Source organism: Pelecanus crispus, chromosome 2 (genome assembly GCF_030463565.1).
Source record: "Pelecanus crispus isolate bPelCri1 chromosome 2, bPelCri1.pri, whole genome shotgun sequence".
NCBI classification, from domain to species: domain Eukaryota; kingdom Metazoa; phylum Chordata; class Aves; order Pelecaniformes; family Pelecanidae; genus Pelecanus; species Pelecanus crispus.
Genome location: NC_134644.1, coordinates 121,758,190 through 121,783,114, shown reverse-complemented (window position 1 = coordinate 121,783,114; position 24,925 = coordinate 121,758,190). Strand labels below are relative to the sequence as shown.

The 24,925-nt window shown below is 41.3% G+C and overlaps 1 protein-coding gene across 1 annotated transcript in view; it reads right to left on the bottom strand.

The window, feature by feature from the left end:
• Positions 1 to 668: 668 nt before the first annotated feature.
• COLEC12 (collectin subfamily member 12) overlaps positions 669 to 24,925 on the bottom strand; it is a 101,185-nt gene continuing 76,928 nt past the window's right edge. The window contains exons 2-9 of the mRNA XM_075705056.1: positions 17,879 to 18,001; positions 10,742 to 10,840; positions 7,168 to 8,214; positions 5,248 to 5,736; positions 4,662 to 4,798; positions 3,785 to 3,894; positions 1,919 to 2,064; positions 669 to 679 (exon numbers count right to left, since the gene is read on the bottom strand). Coding sequence (XP_075561171.1) covers positions 669 to 679; positions 1,919 to 2,064; positions 3,785 to 3,894; positions 4,662 to 4,798; positions 5,248 to 5,736; positions 7,168 to 8,214; positions 10,742 to 10,840; positions 17,879 to 18,001 — 2,162 coding nt within the window. The remainder of the gene's footprint in view (positions 680 to 1,918; positions 2,065 to 3,784; positions 3,895 to 4,661; positions 4,799 to 5,247; positions 5,737 to 7,167; positions 8,215 to 10,741; positions 10,841 to 17,878; positions 18,002 to 24,925) is intronic.

Genomic DNA, 24,925 nt, shown 5'->3' with positions numbered 1-24,925 from the left:
CGGAAAAATATTTCTCTATAGCTGAGCTAGGCCTGACAGCAAATCGTAATGAATTATTAGTACCTTTATTGTTTTCTTTGGCCCCTGTGCACTATATTTGTAAAAAAAGTCAGTAAAAAAGAGAACAATTGTAAAAAGCAAATATTTTGTACAAAAATACAAAGTTTTAAAAGCTCTTAAAAGTATATTCCATATTATTGATAAGAGTTGGACTATATATATATATTTATATAAAATCTATATATTCGTGTATCTGTATAATTTTCCTACATTTGGGATTTTAGCAAATGAAACATCCTGTTTACACAGTTGCTTTATATGTTTTTCTATATGAGTGACCAACAGTCTTACTCAGATTGACAGAATGTCTTTTCTCAGAAGACACAAGTTGCTTATGTGTGTGGTTACTGCTTGGGAAGAAAATCTATAACAGAATTAGTCCAACAGTATTTCCTGATGCTGTGAGTTGAAAGGCCTCGAATAATTGCAGGATGCTGGAGAAGAGTCACTGCTGAATTCCTTTATGCATTTAAACCAGTTTTCAGTGCCTGCTTTTGGTTTTTTTTCAATTTTGGTAGGCAATGTTGCTCTCTCCAAGGATTTTCTTCTTCTTTAAGTAAATTTCCATAATATGTAGGTATCTGTAAAGTCACAGCCTATTATGCTCCTCATATTTGCCCTACAGTATGAGAGAAAAAAAAGAGAAAAAAAAAATCATGTAAAAAGCCTGCGAAGTTTAAATGCATTTCCAAAAAGAAAACTTACAGAGATCAAGGTATGTTAAAAATTTAAGTGGACTCATATTCAGATTCTGTAAGTCCTGGAGGATAAATATTTGTAAACCATGGAGTTTTCCTAAAATAACAAATGCATGTCAGAAAATGAGGGCAAATTACGTTGTTACTTACACACAGTCCTTCACTCTGGATGCCCAGAGTTATACACACACAAAGCTCATTCAGCACTTTGTTTTGTTTTGGTTTAGGGGGGCATTTTTTGTGGATGGGATGTAGTTTTGGCTCTAGCTGCCTTCACTGAAATTCAGCCTACATGTTTGCAACTGGAGCAGCCAGGCACCCTTGGCAAAGCAATGTTTAAATAGGTTGTATGGAGGAGATAATGTTTTGGGCAGAGCCCTGTCAAATACCAGCTAGCTCTGTGATGATGGGGCTGGGCTCTAAGCAGCCATGTGAATGACCTGCCCTCTGCCATTGCAGAAATGCCTGTATAACCAGAAAGGCATGCCCCGTGGCAATCATCTGGGTGACTGCTTGGCGACATGGGCAGTTTATGAGTCCTTCACTCCAGCTGCAACAGATGAGTTGCTTATGGCCTGTAGACCCAGCCTTTTAGCCCTATGGGACATCTCCTGGTAGCAGTGGGAATTTTAAGACCTCCATAGCAGTCACCAAATGCCTCCTGTTGCACAAACTCTCAAACAGAGTCCTTTTGGTTTTCAAAGGCTGGTCCCTGAGCCATCCTAAGGCCAGCTTTCCCCCCCTGCATGGCCACTGAGCCTATAAAAACAGCTTCCAGTGTGGTGGCCAGGGTCTGGAGCACACGTGCCAAATCACGCTTGGAATTTTAGGTGCATTTGAAGCCTACAGGAGATGGTCAAGATGCAGAGCATGCTGTGCCTACAACCAGCTTGAAGGCTGCTCTTTTCTTGTGATGAAAAAGCACAAGGGCGCAAGATTTATTGCAATAAATCCAGCTTCTGCGTCGTGCAGCGTATTAGAAAAGCCCATGTTGGGCTGCATCAGAGTAGTAGTGCCCCAAGTGCGATTCCCCCTCTTCCTCAACAAGGCACCGCCATAGCGTCTAGCCTTATGCCTGGATCTTCTCCGCTCTGGCTGTGGAATTTTACTTGAATTTGGCCTGCTAAGGGTAGGGTGAAATAATCAAGTGCCTTGCTTACCTTTGTCCATGTCTTTTTCACAAATGAAATTGTTAACATCTTCACAGTAGAAGTCATTCCAGAGCCCAGCATAGATTAACCCGGCACAATCTTCCCCTGGCCCGTGCCCATGGCTCCAGTTATCAGGTTGCCCAGTTTTCCAGTTTCTTTAAACCAAAAAGCAAGCGATATGATTGCACAATGCAGCACACATGACAGTTTTTCACCACAAGAAATTAACAAAAACATCATGAGATCTGTTCTGAACGGGAAATACACATTGAAACAAACAATACATGACTCTTGCTGAAAATGGAAAACAGATGTATTACAGAGAAGGGAATCTATTCGGCATCGGGCTGCCAAAACTCAGAGACCTAAAATTAGACCGATGAACTTTATTTTAGTTTCTGAATGTACATGAACATACAGTGGGAGTGCTCCATGCTCCATGTGCATTGCTCCAATGCTGCAACGCCTGCGCGCTGCATTCCTGCTTGGCAGATGGGACCGAAAAGAGCTGGCAGGCTCAGGAGTGCTACCCAGGGTGGCAGCACCCTGCCATCACTCACTGCAAAGGCACTCAGCCCTCTGATCACGCTAAGGTGGGCCTCTCGGGAGGCACGGCAAAGATTTACCTGTTTTATAGACCCATATTGGGATGGGAAGTGCATTTTTGGACTTATAAGGAATGTACAAAATATGTATACACGTTATCTTTTGACATTGTTAGCTTCGATGGTGAAACTTAATGCAGCATGTGGAAAGCTTGCAGCAAGTGTTTCCTCATCCTGTTTTTGTTTAACAAGTGAGAAACACTTCCAACCTCTGGACTTAAAAGCTCCATTTTCCTGAAGAAACATGTTGTTGAAGGGAGCTTGTGATTGCTGTCTGATATGGTCCATGCTCAGCTAAAAAACACGCCTGCTTGACACAGAGCATCTGACCAGACACCTGGGAGGACACATAGCCTTCCAGAAGTAATGAAATACTTTGAAAATCAGTAACTGACAGTTCTGAGGTTACAACAGGGCACCTAAAACGGTGGTGTAGTGGAAACCTATTGAAAGCAGTGGCTGAAGTGGGAATCAGTCACAGTGCTGCCATAAAGAGAAAGAAAGATGAAAATGGGGAGGGAGAAAAAAGGGAAAAATACTACGGCTCATTTGAAATACATCTGACTTTTTCCATGTTTCTCATCAAAATGAACACCAATGAGATCACAGCTAATCATTTCGTAACATCTGACTGACTGTAGCCTGTTTTTCTGGAGCGCAGCATGCTCAGCTCTATAAACTCTTTAGTCCACTCCTCAGTATTAAAAATTCGGGTGGTTGCAATCTGTTCCATTTAGGACAAATTAGGTGTAGCCCTAGGATTCCTGGAGAGCTGCCAATTCAGTTCTCAGCTGGCTAAAGCTCAGACACCCTCGTTTCATGCATTTTCCTTATGTTTAATGCTTTCCACTTGGATTTGCGCTTTATCTAAAGGCTGGTCATTTTTTATCAGAACGAGCACTCTATTTATAGCCAGTTGTAATGCAAATAAGGAAAATTCAAACCAAGACAGCAAAACTGTCTGTGCTTTCCATCTCAACTTTGTAATAAAAGTCAGGAGCAAATGTTTTGGCAAGAAACACTGCACTATGTAGTTCTGTGATTCTTTCATTCAACATTCAGTTTTCTTCCTGGCAAGGAAAGAAAGCCTGGTGCATGGAGAAGGGAGAGAGAAAAAAACAGTTCAACAGCACCCTCAGTAATGAATTATTTCATTGGCATCTACAACCCTCTGGATCCATTGGATAATTTCTAGATGCTGTTTTCAGAAGTGTCAGCAAGAGTGGTAGGATCTGCAGAAAATAAACACCATTGTTTTTTATTTACGTACGTGTAAACTGGTGAGGATCCATCCAGCCATCTCCATTCATTTTCCTTCTCTGAATCCGTTAGTCCAATCCAGAAGCTGCCTTTCCCCAAAATCTGCCTTTTTATCCATTGCTGTGGAAGAAAGATCTTAGTCCATAACAAACACAACCATCTTTGGAGCCAATAAGCTCTTCTGGTTTCAAGAGCATCTTTGTTTTCAGAATAGGAAGGGCTAGAGGAATTTTTCTAAGCTGAAGATACATTTCAGGAATTGGCCTTGTGACCCCTTGCCCACACTAGAATTCATCACAGTGTTTGCATGTGAGGTAGAGAGCTAGGCATGAAAATTAAGTTGACATAAAGTCACAGCCAACATCTTATAGATACAAACTGAAAAAACCCCAGAGAGTAAGCAGTTGTATCTTGATGTTCCCACTGCTATGTAGCCACCAAATAATTATGTTGAACAGTAGAAAAAGTATAGCTAAATTTATAGTTAGATTAATAATATTTTTGGGTCACAGTAGTCTTACGCTGCATGTATTAAATCAGATCATTTAAAATTAAATTATTTTAACCACGCAAAAAATACATTTTGGATAATATGCAAGGCATAATGGACTCCATCTTCAAAACTCGTACAATTCTCACCAGCCTTTCTGGCTGCTCTGTGCCCACCACCTTCAGGGTGAGCACCAACTGTGCTCACACTGCCCTTCTGCACATGAGGAAGCTGCTGAGCAGGCAGAGGGTGGACAAAATGCTAACTGGAGGCAATCACTGTGTCTATTTCACTATAAGAATTCACGATGCTCTCAGCTTCCCACTTGCCTCGTGGCTTCCACATGTTAAATAACTTCAAACTCTCTCCTTGAAAAACAGAAAGAGAAGGTAATTACCTGCTCCTCTTTGTTGTTTATGATAACCAAGCGTGATGCCTTCTCTTCACAGAATAACTTTGCCTCTTCAAAAATTACTCTTTCAATTGAAAAGTAGTAGCACTTTTCTGTATAATTCTTCCAACGAGGAGAACAACCTGTGAAGTGAATTTTTTGTGTTAAGCCAATTACTGGTAACTCAGCGGGTCAGTGGTAACTTTCTGCATAGGGCCAATAATAAGTGGAGGATCCCATGCTCATCTACAGCATGCTGCCACCTAAAGTACTTACATACAGTTTGGGAATTTACTTATTAGGATCCTGACTCTGTGAAATCAAGGCTAAACTGTGTGGTCAAGGGGATTATCTATTACTCATACTACTGCTGCCTTTCCTTTAGCCGTAAACATTAACTTAAATCAGTTTCAGGTCATCAGAAGGAAGACCAACAGGTATGGCTTCACTTAACAGGGCTCTTTGTGATAAATCCCAGAGATGTAGTCTAAGGTAGCAGAGGTTATCTGAACCAGTAACTAAGCGGTGAGCACCCTCCACTACATATATTTGTATGTCAGTAAAAGACGCATGCGGTGTGTTTACAGCTTACCATTAGCCTCGGGCACTGGCGTAGTCTCACTTTGTAGTGCCATTGGCATCCCTGGACCTGGTGGCCCTGGTGGGCCAGGTGGGCCCTTTGGACCAGGAAGCCCAGGGACTCCAGGTAGCCCAGGTAGTCCTCGAGGTCCTGGTACCCCTGGCTCTCCCACAGTTCCTTGTAGGCCTTGAAATCCTGGTGGGCCTTGTGGCCCAGGTGGACCATCTTTGCCTTGTGGGCCTGGTGGCCCTGGGTCTCCACTTGGTCCAGGCAGACCTGTCTTGCCAGGAGAACCTCTCTGACCTTTGGAGCCAGGAGATCCTCTTGAACCTTTCCCTCCTTTTTCTCCTGGTGGCCCAGCTGGCCCAGGCGGGCCCTTTTCACCCGCAGGTCCTGGTGGTCCGGGCTCTCCTTTCTCTCCTTTTTGTCCTTTTAGGCCAGCAGGGCCAAGAGGACCTTGAGGGCCTCTGTCACCTTTAGGTCCCCTTGGACCAGGAGGGCCTGAAACAATGCAAGCATACAAAGTGGGGATACAGACAGAAAACAAAACAAAAAGCCCATGTGGGGTCTTTGTTTAATATATCTCAAACCAGAAACACTGGGTATTCAGCATTGTGAAAACCAGGCTAACAGCTACTTCGAGCACTGCTTGTGAAAGTACATCTACTTCTCACGCACTATATACCATTGCTCTTTCCTCAGCCTCCATGAATTACAGGATACAGAAGAAAATAATCTGATGCTCCTTGTCCTGTGAACTGGACAGTGACACCATGCCCCAGGTGACCATCCGAGGCGGCAGTCCCTGCAAGACACGCTCCGTGCTGTTGATGCACGTGGTCCTGCATGTTGATGCTCCCATTGCCTCACTCTGCTACGATCCCTCTTCCTTCTAGCCCCATCTCTCTGCTCTTAGACTACAGGACTCTTTCTCCTATAATGACCCTGTTTGCTGCTCTGTCAATAATGGGTTGTCACAAAGAGACAAAACGATGGATAGTGAGCAATAGGCCAGCTGTGGGAAAGACCAGAAGTACTAGTTGCTAACTGGCCAGCTATAACAGGAAAGAGAACAATACTCATGATAGGAAATGCCAATATTGTGACAGCAATAAACAACAAAATAATTTTGGATTCTGATCATGGATGAGCAAATGCCTTGCCAATACCCTCCCCCCCCACCCCCCAGTCTACGTAATTTAAACTCCTCCAGAGACAAATTCCTAAGCTGCAGTCATTTAGGCCTGGTTGAAATGAGAAAGGTTAAGGTTACTGACATGTAATCTTGGCTCTAATTCAGCCTTAGTTTATTTGGAGCAATGGATTTATATTTGTGATTAGAGTTTTAGGCCTGACTGGTTCACATCAGGTTGGAAATACGAGCGTTCTTTTCATTTGGGATAATACTTGGCTGGGAGAAACCTCCTAAACTTGACGCTATTCATTTCTGGAGAAAATAAAATATCCCAGGATTAAAAACTAAGCAAAGTAGGATGTTTTCTGGCAGACTAACAACTGGCTTAAAGTGAAATAGCAACTTGTTTTTCAGTAAGGGTGGGCCTTTCTGGGAATAGTCCAACGTATATTTTTTAGCCATTTCCTCCTTAGCAGGGATTGGTTTCTTGAGGTTCCACACCTTCACTAGCTTATTTTAGAAACTAAATCAAAAGCAGATCCCGTCAGTCAGTCACTCAGAATAAAATTTTGCTAAGTCAGAGCCTTCATCATAACATCCCCATTCTAGGTATGTAGAGAAGGCATAGGACAATTAGTAAGGAACAATCAAGCTACATTTACGTTTCCAAAGTTCAGGATTAGATAATGGAAAACTCTGTACCAGCATGCACTAACTAACTTCCACAGAACTAAAGAAGTAATGCAAGCAGGAATTCAGCACAGATCATTATGGGCATCATTAGAGAAGCTGCATACCTTGTAGGATAGTGAAATTCTTGATGAGCTGGCCATGTTTGGAATCTACCAGCTTCATTTCTTCCATGATTACTGACAAATTGGCAACTTCAACATCTAACCTTGACCTCATCAAATCCTGTTGCGTCTTGAGAGATGCAGAGTCTAAGCGAATATTGGCTAGTGTGCTGTTCATAAAAATCAGCTCATCTGAATGTTTACTTAAGGTGTCTGTACAAGTTGTCCTGACCTCATTGAGATTGCTAGTCAGTGTCCGTAGATGATGAGCAGTGTAGCTGATGTTGCTAATGATGTTGACTATATCAGTTTCAAAGACCTGGAACCTCTCTTCTAGCTGGTTGAATTTGGCAGAAGTTCTGTTTTCATATTCTTTATGCTGTTCCTGGAGATCCTTTAGATTTTGTTCATTGGCTTGGGCAATTGTGGTGATATTCTCCATTTGCCCACTGAAGGAGCTGAGCTGATTGTTCATGTCTTCAAGTGTATCATTGTTAGCTTTTGCCAATGCTGAGTTGTTGGCAGCCAAAGTCTGCAAATTTTGTACTTTCTCCTTAAGCCAGTCAGTGTCCTTCCGGGCTTGAAGGACAACCTGCTGCAGATTTTGAAAGTCATTCTTGATTCTTAGAATAGCCAAGCTTGTATCTTCCATTGACTTCTGCAGGACACTGATAAGATTTCTTTGCTGTATTTGTGTCAGGTTTAAGTTGTTCAGGTTCATGATGACCACATTATGAGAATGCACTTGGTTTTGCAAGTTTGTTTGAATATTACTTGTGTCTTGTTGAAGATTGTTGATATAGCCAGTATATGCCTGAAGAGTCTTATTGACACTGATGATCATGAAAGAGTTACTATCTAAGGCACTTCTCATTTGGCTCTGTCTATCATCTAATACGTTTCCAGACTCTTGCAGCTTCTCCAGTGTATCTTTGTTTCTGGTAGTTTTCTCTGCAATGTCATGAAGCTGCTGACGAAGAGCCAGAATGTCAGATCTGAAGCTAGACAGTTCAGTGTTAGTATTCATGGCTTTTTGTCCAGCTTGGTCATCTGTTGTACAGGGAAAAAATTGAAAGGCTTTAAGGTGAGTTTTTTATAACACAGTATAAAAGAGCACAGTCTATTTTAAGTACAGTCAGGTTGTCAAAATGTTCTGTCAATAGAACTTCTATGCTATCTATTCCAGAAAAGAGAAACCACTAAGGAAAGTTCTGCTACTAGACAGAGAAAAAATCAAAGAGATGAAGACCTTGTGTCTTGCTTGCTGAGGAGGACAAAATGGTGATTCTGTTGTCATATACAGGAAAAACTACCATTAGAAACTGATGAATATACGCAGTCAAGTAGTGCTTGTATTCTCAATGAAAACAGAATGGTAAGCAGAATTCCAAATATTAAAAAGATATCAGTAAGTTTATGCTTTGAAGTTACAACTGGCTATTGCTGAAAGCTCAGAGGTACATTTTAGCTGTTCATATTTTCTTCCTCCTTTTCCTGGCAGGTGGAGTATCTTCATTGTGATTTAGTACATATTGTTTCATTTTTTTAAATATTTGGTTTAGTTTCAAAAAACTTCTAATACCTCTTTTAAAACAATCTGGGTTAGAGACAAAAGCTTTGCCAGCAGGCTACTCCAGCTATGACAGGATATGACGTATTTCTGTTTTTCTCTCTAATGTACTACTATTGCTTTTAATGACATTTATTTTGCTGTTATTGTTTCCTCATGTTCTGAGTTTCAGGAAGGCAAAACCTTTAATCTTAGAGGAACATCTCTGCTCTTGCTTACACTGCCCTACAGTGTGCTTCTGGGAGCTTGCCTGAGTAAGACTGAGCTTTTGAGGCTGCACAGCTCATCAGCCAGGACATAGAAACCAAGGAAATAAGCAGTCAACACTCTCTTTCAGGGAAGATTCCCTTTCTTGACCTCAATCACTTCCCTCTCTTACACACAGTCCATATATTTGTGTCCTCATCTAAGTGCTATATTTATGAATTACGCAGTCTGAAGTCCATCCTTTCAGATGACTCCAAGAGAGGGCAGAATGGTTTTCATAAACTACAGTGCATACAGCTGTGTATGGAGCTTTTTTCTGGAGTGTCTGAACGAGTCATGATGGCAAACATCAAATGGTGGCTTGTGAGACTTCAGTCTGAAGTGTTTACGGAGGCTTTCATGGATGGACATCTTCCTGAGCACAGTTCCTCTCCCTGCCACTTGTCTCACTCCAGGCTCTTCTCAGTTCTGACTCCATGTTTGCCTCTTGCCTATAGCTCAAATTATGTTGTGTTCCTCACACAGCTCTGACAACTGCCAGCTCCACATACAGCTAATCCCTGAAGGCCTGTCTTTCATTCACCACATGCTGTTATCCTTCTGGCCCTACAGCAATTGTCTTACCTTTATGCTTCCCACACACATTGCCTCATAACTTTTTTAACTTCCTCCACGGCAAGTCCACTTAAATGGGAACTGATGGTCCTGAGCATCTCACTGGCCATCTGTCCAGCAGTGTAAAAATGTGTGGGTGTGAATGAATCAAAGGTGCTCCAAGTTGTGAAAATTTAATCAGCACAATAACCCAAATACAATCCAAAATGTTGCATGTGCTTTAAGGTGTAACATTTACTTCTGTGTATGTATCAGTAAAAGCACATGCCACTGAATTACCCCATGTCTTTGAACTAAGTGCAGTGTGCAAATACTTCAGAATACAGCTATTTTTTGAGGGGAAAAAGTTGTAAAAATTTATGATCAAGCTGCAAGCAAGTAATTTTTCCTAGAAATACATATCTCAATATATGGTTTATGAAGCTAAACAAAAATTATTTCAAGAAGCACATGCATGTATGTGTATATTAATATTTATATAAAAACAAATTATATCAACTATATGTATATATACATTGATAATAAACAGCTCTGCTTCCTTTCCAGACAAGGAAGAGAGGTAGAAATGTACATTAATGAGTAGAATCCTTATCCATGATCTTTTTCCATGTTCCTGCAAACTGAGAACTGTGATAGGACTTGGGAGACCTGAACTCATAACAACCTTGTGTCCCATATTCCCTGAGATGATTAAGAAACATTTTATGGAAGTAATCAACTTGCCTCAGACATGAGTTTTGAACAGCTGATTATTTGTGCACCCCTTAAAATGTCCTTCAGTTTTGAATCTTAATTGCTAAAACAGCATCAAGATGACTGGGTGACCCATTTTCATTTTATGTAGACTCTCTTATGCTGTGGAACAGCTTCTGCTATGTTTTACATCCCTACCTCAGAGAAGACTATCTCCTGAGGACAAACTTTAAGTGTCTGTTTATTTTAGTACAAATGATTTCTCAGTGACTTCAGTGGGAACTATAAATATTGAAGTATGCTTAAAATGCTGTCCTAAGTAGAGCTGATCTTAACTATTCTTAAGTGCTTTCCCAAGTACTTGAGAAATTGGAAAAGAAGTGCTGTATCTTGTCATAGCCAGAGATTTTTCAGACAAATTTCCTGCTGCTATCTGCCAGGAGAACACCCCAAAGCCATAATACAAAGGGGCTTTGCTTGTGTGTAGATTACCTAATTTCTTCAGACCACTCTCCACCTCTGTGAGCTTTTCTGTATATCTTCTGTGGGACGTTTCCAAGCCACCTGTCACATTGTCCATTTTTTCTACAACTAGGGGAAGAGAACAGTATGTTATGGAAAGAAGAAAAGTGAAATTATGAAAAAAGTCTAGTAAACAATAAAGCAAACCAAAAAACCACCACTACCATCAAACAAAAAAAGTAACCACCTTAAAATTGCCTTGCTTGCCACTCTGCTGTTGCTCTGTGAAATGTTAGAAGGATGAGCTCCTACCTGCTGGTGGGACCCAGCATTCTTCCAGTTCTTCAGTCTGCCAACAGTCCCTGAACATTTCTTTGCTCATGAGCAATATCCCTCCTGAATGAGGAAATCCCCCTTTGTGGGTTTTCCTCATGAATCAAGTCCTTTTCTTTTCACAATATTTCCATGCTCCAAGCACAGTGCTGTGTGGCAAAGGCAGACTGCTGAGTGCTCAGACTCATGACAGAAGACTTCCTTTTATTTTGCTATGAGCCATTTCTTCTTAAAAAGAACATTTTTTTTTCCTGTGCCTTTTAATCATTAAAAATTGCCACCTGGATAGCAAACTTTGGACTGAGATAACAGTTTGAAGATGCAATTACTACATGTTTTGGGGATCAACATTTAAACATGTTGATAATGGTACAGATGACTCAAAATGATCTTGAAACCATTCTGCCCTATTAAGATTGAAAGGATGGTCATTAAGCAAGTGCAGATTTATGGCTAATGTGTTCTTTATTTTGTAATGTCTGAGTAATTTTCTTTCTTGTCTTGGAATTGATATAGAAACAGAAAAAGCAGAGCAGCAAATAAAGAGCCCGGGGTGGCTTCCAGTGGCAAAAATATGAAATGCTTGCAAGGCTAGAGGCAGCCTTCAGCTCCCACACCAAATCTTGTCTAACAGGCTTTTGCATTCAAGCCACAACCAGGGGCAGAAATTTCTTCTCATCACGAGATTATTTAGCCCTTTTGCTACATGGGGAGCAGAATGGATCTGAACCAACACTGGGAGAGGCTACACGAATTATTGTGCCAGCTCCCCCTTTCAAACAGAAGAGATAAGGTGCTTCCCATGTCTTGAGATAGTGAAGCCAATTCTGTAAACCTGTGTGGTGTAGGGGGTACTGCTACCTCTTTCTGTCCGTGAGATAATCTGCAGCTAGGAAATAGCCTTATAGAAGTTTTTGCTATCTAAAGATTTGGGTTTTTACTAGAAGTGGAAATTTAGGAGATCTTTTGCTGCTCATGAGCAACCACAAGAATCCCAGACCTTTACAGTGTAGTCCACCAAGTGCTCCTTCTTTATTAACTTTTGCCCTTGTTTTTCTGACTCTGTACAGAGTCAGACAGTTACAGGGCAGGCTTTTGTTGCTTCCCCAAAACCAACAGGAGAAAAATCAGACCAAGGTTACCCCTGGTGCAACTGCACTGAGGTGAATGGAGTTACAACAGAGAAAAAGTCTCAAGGTTTTCAGAGAGACCAGACACCCTTTGGTGAATTACCTGCCTGCTCCTTTCTATACCGCTAACAAGCCAGTAAAACAGAGACTGTACTGCGTGTGCAAGGGTAGAGTCAGAGTGTGGCCTCCTGTATTTGAGATGATGGCAGTTTGCTTGCTAAACACCACATCCAGGCTACAGTAATGGCTTTGCTTTTTCTGGGGGACCACTGCTTAATACCTGCTGCTTTAGAAAGCATTTTTCCCCCTGATATAGCACTAATTTTTCAAAGGTTCTTCTGCCCATTAAAGTTACTTGTCAAAATGCTGTATGCAATTTTTCCTAAATGAAGCCAGAGCTTATTCTCTGTTTGTCCTGCCCAACTGTCTTCCAGGCTGGAGCCCAGATCAGCAAAGGTCTTTCGGTCACTTCTGACACTCCACTGACGCATGTATACACCTATGCATCACATGCAGTGAGCATGGGGACCATACTTAGTTGTTCCTTCTGGCTAGCTCTAGGCAGCTCCTTGTTCAGTCTGTGGTGTTCTGCTTTGTTTATGGATAGTCACTGTGAAGGACATGGCTCACTCTGGGCACTCAGGACCTCATGAAAGCATCTGGATTTAAAAAGCAGGCCTACTCCAAGTGTTTCTGCTGGACCTGTGCCTTGATTAGCAATGTCACATCACCTATGGGTCTTGTTAATTCAGATTTAGTGTAATGTTCACCTGTTTTATCCAGTTATGCAATACACTTGGAGTTGGCAAATAAATATATATTATCAATAATGAAAGGAAAATGTAGTTTCTTCCTTTTGCTGTTCAAATGAATGCCAGTTTGTACTTCAGATCTGAAGTTTGTAAAACTGAGATTTTGTACTGTCCTATAACAACAAGAATGTTTTCATGGTTGAATGAAATCTAACACTGGAAACGTGGGTTAAAATATTCCCCTGATGAGTCCAAAGCAAATGAATGCAGTATAAATCCTATCAATATGTAGTAGCCTGTACTGGCAGTTAGATGAGATTGGATGGAATTAAAGATACAACAGCGTATGTTATTTTCATTGCTGAAAGTAAAAAAACCCAAAACCCCACCCCACACTAAAAGGAGTGAAGCTGGTCTGTAGCTGTGGATATTCTTTGTGTGGAATACCCCAAAAATTTGTTGAAGCAGCACTTTAATCAAAAGCCTTGCTGATATTATTGACAATTGGCCCTGATATGTGGGGAAGACCATGCTTGGACTGTGTCTGAAAGATCACTAATGAGCACTGTTAAAAGGTCTTTCAGCCCCCAGCAGCTTGTCTCCTACAGAAAGTAATAGCTTTTAATTCGAGCATGTAACTGGATGCCAGACAGCAGCCCTGGATCAGGAGGGCTGACATGACACTTAGCTAGAAGATGCTGGTTTAGAGAGGCTGGAAAGAGAAGGCTGCTTTCAAATACACAAGGTATTGATTTTTGTTGATTTGACACTAAACTGGCAATGACTTACCCAGATTAACTGATCCAAAGTGCAGAATTAGCTATATCAGGCAAAGAATTTCCTTTATTTTAATTCTGTTTCCCCTCAGAGGGCAAGTCAGTCCTGTTGTGTGAAGTGTAGAGGAGAGAGGCCAGAGCCAAGTTCAAACCACCCAGCTCCAGCAGCAGAAACAGTAGAGGTCTCTGCAAATGTGAACTGCAGGGTTCGCTCAAGGATTCCCAGAGATGCAGGCTAAGCTGAATTTTGTCATCCCATAGACAAACCAGTGCATATATTTGCTTTGTACAGGGGCAGGATCTTAGCCTCCATGGTCAAACAAATCGTGGGCTTGGGGGACTTGATCTCCTGCCCAAACTCTTTCCCCAAGCAAGTTGTATCGTATTTACTTTCTTGCTACTGCCCTGCAAAAGGAAAGGATGAACTCTGGGGACAATAAGTAGAGAGCCATAGCCAAAGTAGGTTTTGTTACTCTTGCTGTCAAAAGGGGTCATATGGATGGATGTCCTATTATTGGGAATGTCTGTCTTTCCCTGGCAGCAGCTCCCACCACCACCTCTGGATGGAGCCTTCAGTGGTAGGTGAGCATGTGGAGCACTCTCAGGAGTGGAAGTCAACCTCTGGGGAGTGCTCCGGGCTTGAATTGCCACTTCCCATCTTCTCCAGAAAAAGGCAAAGGCAAAACAGGCAGACCAGCCATAAAATCCCTTATGAAGGCCACTCTGCTGCTCCCAACAGTCCGCTGCTCTCAAAAATGCAAAGTCTGTCTATACCTTAAGCTTGCTTTTGGATAGCTTCATCTTAATTCTCAGCTTGGTCAGATCTCTCTACATTGTCATCTCACTTTCTAACAAGGCCACTGTGGAAAAACATGGGAAAGACCCTCCAAAAGAAGCCAAAATTTCAACTAGTCGCTGACTAGAATAGTGATGACTGTCTGCATCTGAGCCACTATTTCAGAAGCAGGGACAAAACGTGCCCTCTCACCAGGTTGTGTTGGCCCTAGGTAATGGCAGGCAAACTCTGTCTGGGAGACAGATAAAAGAAGTAGATGAAAGTCACTGTGGGTATTAGTCAAGAAACTTAAAAACAAGGACTGACCAGAGAATGAGAACTACCAGAAATTCAAGCTGAGATCATGCTAGCTTCCCTCACTGGAGTGAGTCACAGGAAGATCATTCACCTTTAGTAGGCTAATCCAGCACTGCCTACTGCCAGAAAAATTATAACTTTGCATTTTGCATTTAATTTAAGAAAGTATGTGTAAAAAATTACAGATTGCTTTATGAAAGTTTTTAACAATAATTTAATATGTCTTCTCAAAGCAAACTAATAGTAAACTCAGCTTGTTATTCCTTAAAAAGCTTGATGTTTAAGTCATGTTTTGGTTTCTCCAAACTACTATGTAATTTTTACCACCAGTTTGGAGGTTTGTTCTGTGTTGACTTTGCCTCCCATTGAGTTATTTTTTTGCCTACCATATTTAATCCACTGATTAGTAGTTTTAACATTTTAAATCACAAAGGATATCTAAATACCACGTAGGAAATGAAAGTTTTAAAAGTAGTTTTGGGCTTTATAAACATAAGTGTGGGAGGCAAATTTAATGGAAACTTAGCTAAGAGACTGAAAGAATCCCTGATGCCAGCAGAATTCCTTCTTTCAGTGTAATATTGCAGTAAAAAAGACAAGCCAAACTCTGATGCAGAGAGGAGAGTTCAAGAGCTCTATAAAGTTTTATTTTGAGTTTTGTTCTTCCTTTAAGGCCTAATTCCTTCCCAATGATCAAAAATATTGCATTAATTCCTTTGAATATGTACCATCAGCTGGGGTTTTGTCTAACTCATGTTTTCCCTGCAGATTAGCACTTAGGTGCTGTGGAGACGAAGCTCTTAAGTTGCAGGTACAGAGGACAAAATTAATGTCGACATATGACTGTTTGCTGCTTGGAGTTACAGAAGGGATACCTTGGACTAAACAGGACTTTTCTGGAAAGAGAAGGCTGCTTTCAAATACACAGGGTATTGATTTTTGTTGATTTGACACTGAACTGGTGATGACTTACCCAGATTAACTGATCCAAGATGCAGAATTAGCTATATCAGGCAAACCATTTCCTTTATTTTAACTCTGTTTTTAACAATAAAAATAATAAGCGCATGCCTCTTTCCCTTGGCATTCAGGTGGAGCAGTCACCAAGTTGGTGAGCGGTGGAGCAGTGGTCACCAAGATGTCTTAAGGTCTGTGAGCAAGATGTGCATTATCCACCTTCGTATAATCTTGTTCCCATTTTTTTGTGGGAGAGGAAATTCTTTTGTCCTTGCCCTGGATAGATGTGGCTTGGTACTGCTATGACAGAAAGACTAGACCCCGGCTCAGTACAAGAAGGAGGTTTAGAAATGAGTGTAACAAAGATGGGGCCTCAAGATGAGAGCAAAGACTGGGGAAAAGATGGTGCTAGAGGCCCCAGTGGAGAAAGAAGCTTGACAACTGTGGACTGAAATGAGGAACAGAAACTCCCTCTCCCAAAGAGATCTTTTGGACAGTTTCTTTATTGCTATTGCTCCCTACTCACACATGAACAAACATTTGCCAAAGCAAGATACAGAGCAATGGTCCCTTCAACTTGATATGCTGTTTCTGATGCCAAGTGAGGTCTGAGTCTTCTGGTGAGCCCCAGAACTGAGAGCCTTGTATAAAACTCTCTTGAGGAAAATTCTGCTAAATCCCAGGCGTTTAGTGGCTGGATTATAGCCTGGAAAGATCCCATCTTCATCTGCTGTAAGCAGATCTCTGCAGATTTATATCTACAAAAGGCCTAAGCTTGTCCTCCCCTAGTACATATAACCAAATGATCTTATCTTTATAGATCAAGAACGAGTTTTTGAATCCTGGAGAGTTTTTTTCTTCAGAATCTGACTTCCAGAGACCAGTTACACATTCTACAGGAGAATGTCTGACCAATTACATCTGTACTGCATTTCTTCACATTTTATTTTAAGTTTCTGCATTCTCTCTGCTTTATCATGAAAAAGGAATACCTATGTCCTTCACGTTCTCTCATCTCCCTGACTAAATCTTCCATCTAAAGAACCAGTTTTAATTTTCTTCCCACTCAAAACTATACCAAATCCTTTTAAATAAGTATTTATCCCTTTCTATTTCTACGATTTCCTTTTCTTTCGCTGGCAAAGGACCAGAAGTGATGTCAGCTCTGCTACGAGCACAGCTGTTGGCGGCACAGGACGCAGTGCATGCTAATCACATGAATATTTACCCAGCTTCTTGGCGGGGTTTTGAAGCTACTCTCAGAGCCATAGTCAAGCAGCTAGTTTAAAGCTAGCTTGGTTTTCCCCGCAACATGCTGTGATGTCCTGTTATAATACTCACAGTGATGGTATTCACTTTCTTTTTCTTACCAGAAACTCAGGTTTTATTTATTTAACTTGTTATAGCTGTGACTGCACAACAAGCAGACATTTACATCAATACATTCATAAGAATGCTTAAGTGGCTACAGGTAATTAGTGCTGAGGATGTATGGGAACTTTAAGCCATGCTTTCCGATGTGCCCTACTGATGACTTCCACAAATGAAATTTTCTCCATTACTGGGTTGCCCAACTACCAGAATCTTTGAAATTACTGTCAAAAGCATCTAAGTGTCTTTGTTTATCAAAGTAATTGTAGATAACTCAATACATCAGCACATCCTGGTTCAATCTTTCTTCCAGATATTTCAAAGTAATATTGATCCTACAGTTTGTCCCTGTGATAAATATTATATTAGTAAGACTATTCCTGGCTCTCCTATTAAGAAGGACATTTATTCTGGAAAGGTGCAACATATGTAAAAGTGCTCAGTGATATCACGGTATCGCACATGCTACAGAACTTTGATTCTTCCAGTTACTACTCCTTCGTGGTGGAAGAATGATCATTTTGTTCTAAATTTTTTCTTTTCTTTCAAATGTCTAATCTAGTTTCAGAACTTCATAACTGTTTGAAAGTGAAAATCTAAGGTTGCAGTTTGTTTTTATGTGTGTACAAAAAGCCAACATTGCCAAGGTATTGATATTTGAGGTGAAATGTGATAAATTGCCTGTCTATCTAATATGTGGAAATGCACTTGGATGCTTGGCTGAAAATGAAATGTTGGGCTTGATGCATACATACCTTTGTATCCCAGAATGGCTACTGTGATTGTTAACAGGGCACATAAAATATATAATAAGATGATGGAAAACTTCAGTGCCCAGTTATTTTTACATTTGGTACATTGAGTCCCCTCCTGAATGCCTGTAAAAGAAGATTTGAAGAATTTTAAAACAATGGCAAAGAACACATTTCTGGTTTTATCTCCCCATTTCCTCTCCTCCATTTTCTTCAGAAAAAATTATTTATGTAAGCAGATGATATACAGGTGCCTATCTGCCTATTCTGCCAGGATAGCCTCCACAGTGGGTAAAGCATCAGCTTAGTGATACAATCACTTTGGGATTTTAGCATGTGGAAGAGAAGTAGGTTCTGCTTCCCTGGAAAATCTGTGGCTTTCCTGAGAGACAGGACTATTTTCTGATTGTGATAACAAGACTATGGTGAGCTTTGGAAGTCAAATGTTTATTAGCATCTCCTCTGTCAGGCATCATGCTGCAGCAGCTCTTTCTTAGCATTCACTCTCCCTACAGGTGCAATAGGAGACAGTAAATGCTCTGGCAGAAGGAAAATACAGAAATAAAATAGCGTTGTGAAAACCTGGTAGGAGTACTGGTCCTGCTTTGTACCCATTACCACAAATGGTTACCATGAGAACACTTTCTTTCCATAATGAGAGATATTTTTTTCTTATTTTGGGGTGGTTTGGAGAATACTATTTCCCCAGAAAAGAAGGGGTGCTATACTAGTAAAGCTAGTGGTACATCTATACCAACGGAAAAGTGCTGGTGAATTTCCCCTTGTGGGCAAGTTTAAGAAAAAGGGCCTCAAGTTAATGAGAGACAACAGGCCTTTACTATTTTATATTTGAGATTTTTGCAGAATGGTTTGATATCTTTGAGTCTACTAGGGAAGCAATATTCCTCTTTTCTCTATGTGTTCCTCAAGAACAGCTCAAGAGTGTTGGAAATGTTAAGTTACCAAGAAATTAATCAGAAACACAAATGTGTAAAAACATGAAAACTGGACCACTGTGCTGGAATGAATGGGTGGGATTTATACCTCCTTCCGATGTGCATTAAGCAGGCCAGTATTAATGTAGCTTTCTTTGTCTGTCAGAAAATGCATTTCTTTGATATTTTACTGTATTTGTGTACTATTAGAGGAGTCCCACAGGAAAGCTTTAAGCTCTAATAAATTCTATGTACCAGATTACTTAACTAATCAAAACTTGCTCTATAGCTTTTTATGAGTAACTTACATTTCCCCCAAGGCCTAACCCACAGCTGATTTTACTTTTCCCAAAACATGACCTTCTGCAGAGTAGTTTTTTATTTTTCTTTTTTTTAAGAGAAAGTCATGGGCCACTTCCCCTGGGTTCATGGGCAATGGGTGACCGACATACCAAGGTAGGTCAACTATATTTCTCTCTCAAAGAACAGCAGTTTCCAGTGACTTTCTTAAGGCCAGGGTACTTGAAGGAGGGATTACCATATTGGAGCAACTCAGGAAGAGGATTTATACAAAGTCTATTTGACAAGGCATTTTTTCTCAATTCCCTCTGAACACATACTAGCCATGGCTAAGGCAGAAATGCCTCTCTCACAGGTCAGCCCACTTTCCACATTATCACGTTTTTTCTAAACTTTTCAGCTATAACGTCATGTTCTGTTGCTATGTGATTAAAGCGATGTCATAGATTTGGGTTCCTTGGGGTTTAGGCGTAAGATCAGTTGGGAATCTGGTTCTTTCTTCAGGAACAGGAACATTAGTGGAAAATAAGACAAAGACTTGTAAGCATAAACCCAAGAACAGAAACTCCAGAGGGGAACTGGAGTTGCATAGCCCATTTATTGGTGACTTGGATTTGGAAGACTGGTAACTCCTGCACCACAAAAGAAAAGATGAAGGGCCCATAATTCAATAGCCAGGTTTGTTTATGGATCCTGATGTGTGGGCTGGTTTTCTTTGGTTGACAATCTCAAGGAGTTTGCTAGTGGGGAAGCTCTGCTTGCTGAAAAAGCTGGAGAGGGAAAGTGCAGTTTTCTAAGGGTTTGCAGTAGGCATTCAGAGACTGAAATTATTTCACAGTGGGAACTCATGGTGTCTGGAGCACCGTTTTGCTGCTGTTAGCCGGTACTAATGGGCTCATTGAGCCCCTGTGCACTGAATGCAAGGTTCTTCCTCCAAAGGGTTTAAAATTCAGATTCCAATCCTGTAAGTCTTTGAACATTCCACATATCAAAAAACCAGGAGAAGCTTGGGGCACAAAGCACATCACATTCACCTTCTAAATACACGGATAACAGAAAGCTTGATCCTTCCTATTTTAATGCTAATGGAAGCAAGACCAGATCCATAACTGGGAAGACTGATGGACTGCAGAGGTACAAAGCACAGAGAAAAGCAGAAATAAAAACAAAACCTTTGACAGCAACTGTACATAAAAAAGTTTCACTTGATTACAGTCTCATATTAAGATTACTCATTTTATGACATGACCTGCTTTCTGTCACCGCACTCCAGCTTCCTGTGTAGTGTAATGAGCTGAAACTTTGCTGATGTCACTGGATGTATTGCAGTTCAGCATCTAGCATCAAGTATATTCCAGTGCTTCATAAGGATCTTGTTTCAGTTGTCTCAGTCCTCTCTATCACTGGTTCAATAAAACAGCACTTTGGTTTTTCAGAACTTTTACTTTCACTGTATTTCAAACTGACATCAGAACAGTGCCCCAACAAAAGCCAGACCTTTCCATCCTTTAACAGTCCAGCACTGTTGGTATCAATAACATAAACACAGCGTACTAAAGCGATTGTACAGGCAGGAGTGGTTCCATTAACTAAGCTGGGCTGGAACTGTGTATTGCATTGCCTGCTGGCACTTTCTGCCTGTCAGCTTAAAACTGCATCTGACTGCCCTTGATCCCCGCTACCCTCATCTAACATGCCCCAGGTCCAGGGCTGGAGTAAAAAGCCATGGAGCTCTAACAGGCTCCTTTGTTTTCCTTTGCCTAGAGATGGACACAGCTCTTTCAGAGCTATTAAATTTACTCTTTATTGCAAATACAGAGATCTTAACTCTATTGCTAGTCAGCTGACTTTTGAGTTTACTAACCATATAAAAATTACTAAAGATAGAGGTACCTTGAAAAAAAGATGTGGAAGACTCATTCTGATGTCATTTTGCACAGTTAAATAATCCAGGCTATGAGCAAACGTAAAAGCCAGGAATGCAACCCTCTCTGTATAAGGATGAATTACAGCGCAAACAGGGCTCCACAACCTCCCCAAGCATGGAGCCTGGCTTCAGCTTGCCCTGTTGCTCTTCCCCACTACCCTGTTTAAGGACCAAGCTCAAATAAGCTTGTTCTGATACAGGAGTATCAGCATTTAGTGTGTGCTGTGAGGACACTGATTTTTATTGAAGGGTTGCTCTGAAAAGATGTGATAGCCAAAACATTAAGCAACAACAGATGGGAGACTATTTCAAATGCTTATTGTGATTACAAAAAACCCAGCAGGTTGGCATAAAATTATACAAGTTTATCACAAAAGCTGAGAGTCAAAGCTTGAAGGAACCCTTGCTTGGGCTTTAATTTGACAAAACTTTCCCACTCCACCGCTTGCTTTCATGGCTCACACAAAATGCAGTGTTCTTCCAGGAGATGTGTAACCTCTTCTCTAGAAAGCTGTAGAGTAAATGTACAGGGAAAGACCCTACACACCCATTCCAACAACAGAACATATGTAAAACCTGCAAAAGGGAGTTCTTGGCTTAAGTCAGCTCTTCTCCATTTGTTATTGTTGCTCCTAGTGCAGCACACTCCTCTCTGTGTCCTCACGCTCCTCTCTGTGTCCTGTACATGTGTTTTCAATGTTGGTCTGCTCCCAGACATTTGTCACTAACTTCCAAACCCAGGGAGCCAGGGTCACTTCCGCATGATGTGCATTTCTCACTGCTGATTTGATCAACATTTAATAAATATCAGATGGGACACAATGTGCCTCGTTTCGCTGGACACATGCTTTTTTCCATTCCTTTCCCCGACTTATTTTAATAAGAGCTCTGGTTTTTCTGTCTCACTGTTGGGAAGACATCTGGCCAAACAGACAGCAACCTAGTACAAAGAGATCCTGCTGGCTCACATGCTTTGGGGACCCCCTTCTCTGCAAACCAAGATGGTCACAAAAAAATATGCAAGTGAGACATCCCCCTGTTACCAGGCTTTGTAGTATTTGTTTTTATAGCATTGCATTCCAGTGACTGAAGACTTTGTTCTCACGCAGGGGGTACACATCTGCAGATTCCTTTTGGGCTCCAGATAAGCAGAGGTTTTGTTGGAGGAGGAGCTGGGTTTTTTGGTTGGGTTTTTTTGTTGTTGTTGTTCTGTGTTTTTTAATGGGAGACTAAATATCTTTGCTCTTTGACATGGGGTAACCACCTCACAAAATGCCTGACTCCTCAACTATATTACACTTCAGGAGCACATTTTGAACACTTGAATATGATATGCACACACATTTTTTTTCTGAATAATTCTTTTAGAAGTATTTGCCTCTGTGTCCTTTTCTTGGCTCTTGCTGCAGGATCATAGGTGGCCTCATAATATTTCTGCTAGCAGATCAGTTTTGACCAAGATGCAAGGTTCCCTTCGTAACCCTGACAAAAAATTACTGATGATTGGAGAACTGTAGTGCAGGAAATGAAAATACATACATTAGTTAGGAGGGTTTTCCCCAGCATGATTCACTGAGAAGAGATAACATCCCTTAAATTTCCAAAGGAAGGCTGCAAGCCTAGTTTGTAGCCTTCAAATGATAAATTTCTCAAAGCTAATGTTTTCAAAACTGATGAGCAGTAGTTCTAATAGCTATATTTAAAGGGCCTGAGCAAACTATGTACATCTAGTTCCAACCCCCCTGCCATGGGAAGGTATCCCTGCCCATGGCAGGGGGGTTGGAACTAGATGATCTTTAAGGTCCCTTCCAACCCAAACCATTCTATGATGGTATGATTCAACATGTAGGTAGGTATCAAATACAGACAGGTACCTAACCATGCAGAGTTGTAACAAGCTCCCAGTGGGTGCCTATCTCACTAGCAAAAATAGATTATCCCATGAGGAATCCACCTCTAGGTTTAAATAACTAAATGCCTTAAAAAACCTGGCTGTAAGTGCTTTAAGTTCAGGCACCCAAGTATAAAATGTTAGGTTTTTACTAATATGCATGACTAGCTATTAGAAAGTAAGTCTGCCTCTTATGACAGAGAGGAGTTTAAAACTCAGGCACATAAGTGTACATATATACATACACACATACATATATTTATGTTAAAATATATAGAAAAATATACATGTATATATGTTTTTTACAAAAAAAACTTTTGTACGGACACAAACCCAGCATATTACATTAGCACACTCAAATCAAAAGCAGATGCATCTTTGCCAACAATCAACTTTGTATAGCTTTGAGATTACAGGATCCAGCCAGCCACAAAATTCAAAGTGAGATTTTTGTCTTTTCTTCTATGTGGTGTTACAGGTTACTAACCTACCCTTCATGAAAACAATTCCTGTGATCCTCCACGAATGGTTTCATTACAGTCAGCAAAACTGATGATTCAATGGCTCCATATTACTAACCTCCCTCAGAAAGCAATCGTTCTTTATAATGGCTATAAATGGCAAAAACTGAGACTGGTTCATGCTTTTTTTAATTATTATTTTGAGATAAATCTCCTTCCTTCAGTTTAGAGTACATTCTTACACTATGAAGGCTATAACTTGAGCTAAGTGTAAATAGATGCGCTACATTTTCCCTAGCTAATGCGTAAAGGTCCATGCCCATCCCCAAGTTACAGGATGGGCATTTAGCATGAGGCTGCAGCCATGGGAAGCATAGCATGTACTGGGGCTTCTCTGAGCAGCTGCCCCTCTAGCCGCTGCACGGTGCCCCAACCCCTCTCCAGCTCTGCGACCTAAATCCTGCTGGACAACCCCTCTTGGGGGTGAGTGTGGCTAAGAGAGCAAACATCACAGTTATTGCACGACCTGTCTGCAGGGGAGTGCTGAGCCCTTAGGTTGCAGTTGTGAAGCACCTGGTTTGGGAGAGCCATGCTGCTGCCTTCAGACTGAGCCAGTCCTCACGCCACAGCTCCCTCACGTGTGCACATCCATCCCCAGGGCTTTGTGGGGAAGAGCTCTTAACCAGGCAAACCAAGGCCCTTTATTGTACATTATAAAACAGGGGTGATACCACCTAATTGTGTCTGCTGCCCCCACCTCCTTCACCCCTCGCACAGTCTCTTGCCATGATTTCCTTCCACTCAGCCCTAGGGGGGACGTGAGTGCCAGTCTTCCTCCCACATCCACAGTCTTCCCAAGCCCTGTCTCCGCAGTGGTCATGGTCCCGCTCACCCCAGTGGTGCAGTGCTGGCTTGTGGGCAGGTGGATTGCAACAGCCTCCTTAACTTCATTGTCAGATTTTTACAATGCCATTGGAAAAAATATTTAGCACAAACATGCTGTCATTTGTTCTGGAATTTGCTAGTTTTGCTTCTGGTTTTGCAATCAAATAGGGATAAATGCAAGCTATGCTTGTTTTGAAAAGGTTTCTGGTTATTTACTAGGAAGCAATTAAAGCAGCGAAACTTGAAATCTAAGCGGTGGGTATGTACTCACTGAACTTGTGGCAGTTTTCCTGTGCCAGGTGGAAAATCATGAAACATGGCAGCAAGACAGAGGCTGAAACAGCCACCCTGTATTTCAAGTAAACACTGCAAGACACAGAGCTGCTTTCTTCATAAATTAATAAATAAATGGACCAAACCCAAACCACTCCATCCTCACAGGTTTCTACAGTGTCCTGCATAACCCGATTGCCATGCTACGTAGCAGGCAGCTAGTACGAATAACCCCTGGAGAGGAAAAACCACACCTCAAAAGCCTGTTCTGAGAATTTGTGCCTCAAAAGAGCTGTGCGACTCCTGCCGGGGCCAGTGGTGCCAGTTCCTGTGATTTTATCCTGAGCTTCACATTATGGCTTTTCACACTGGTGCCCC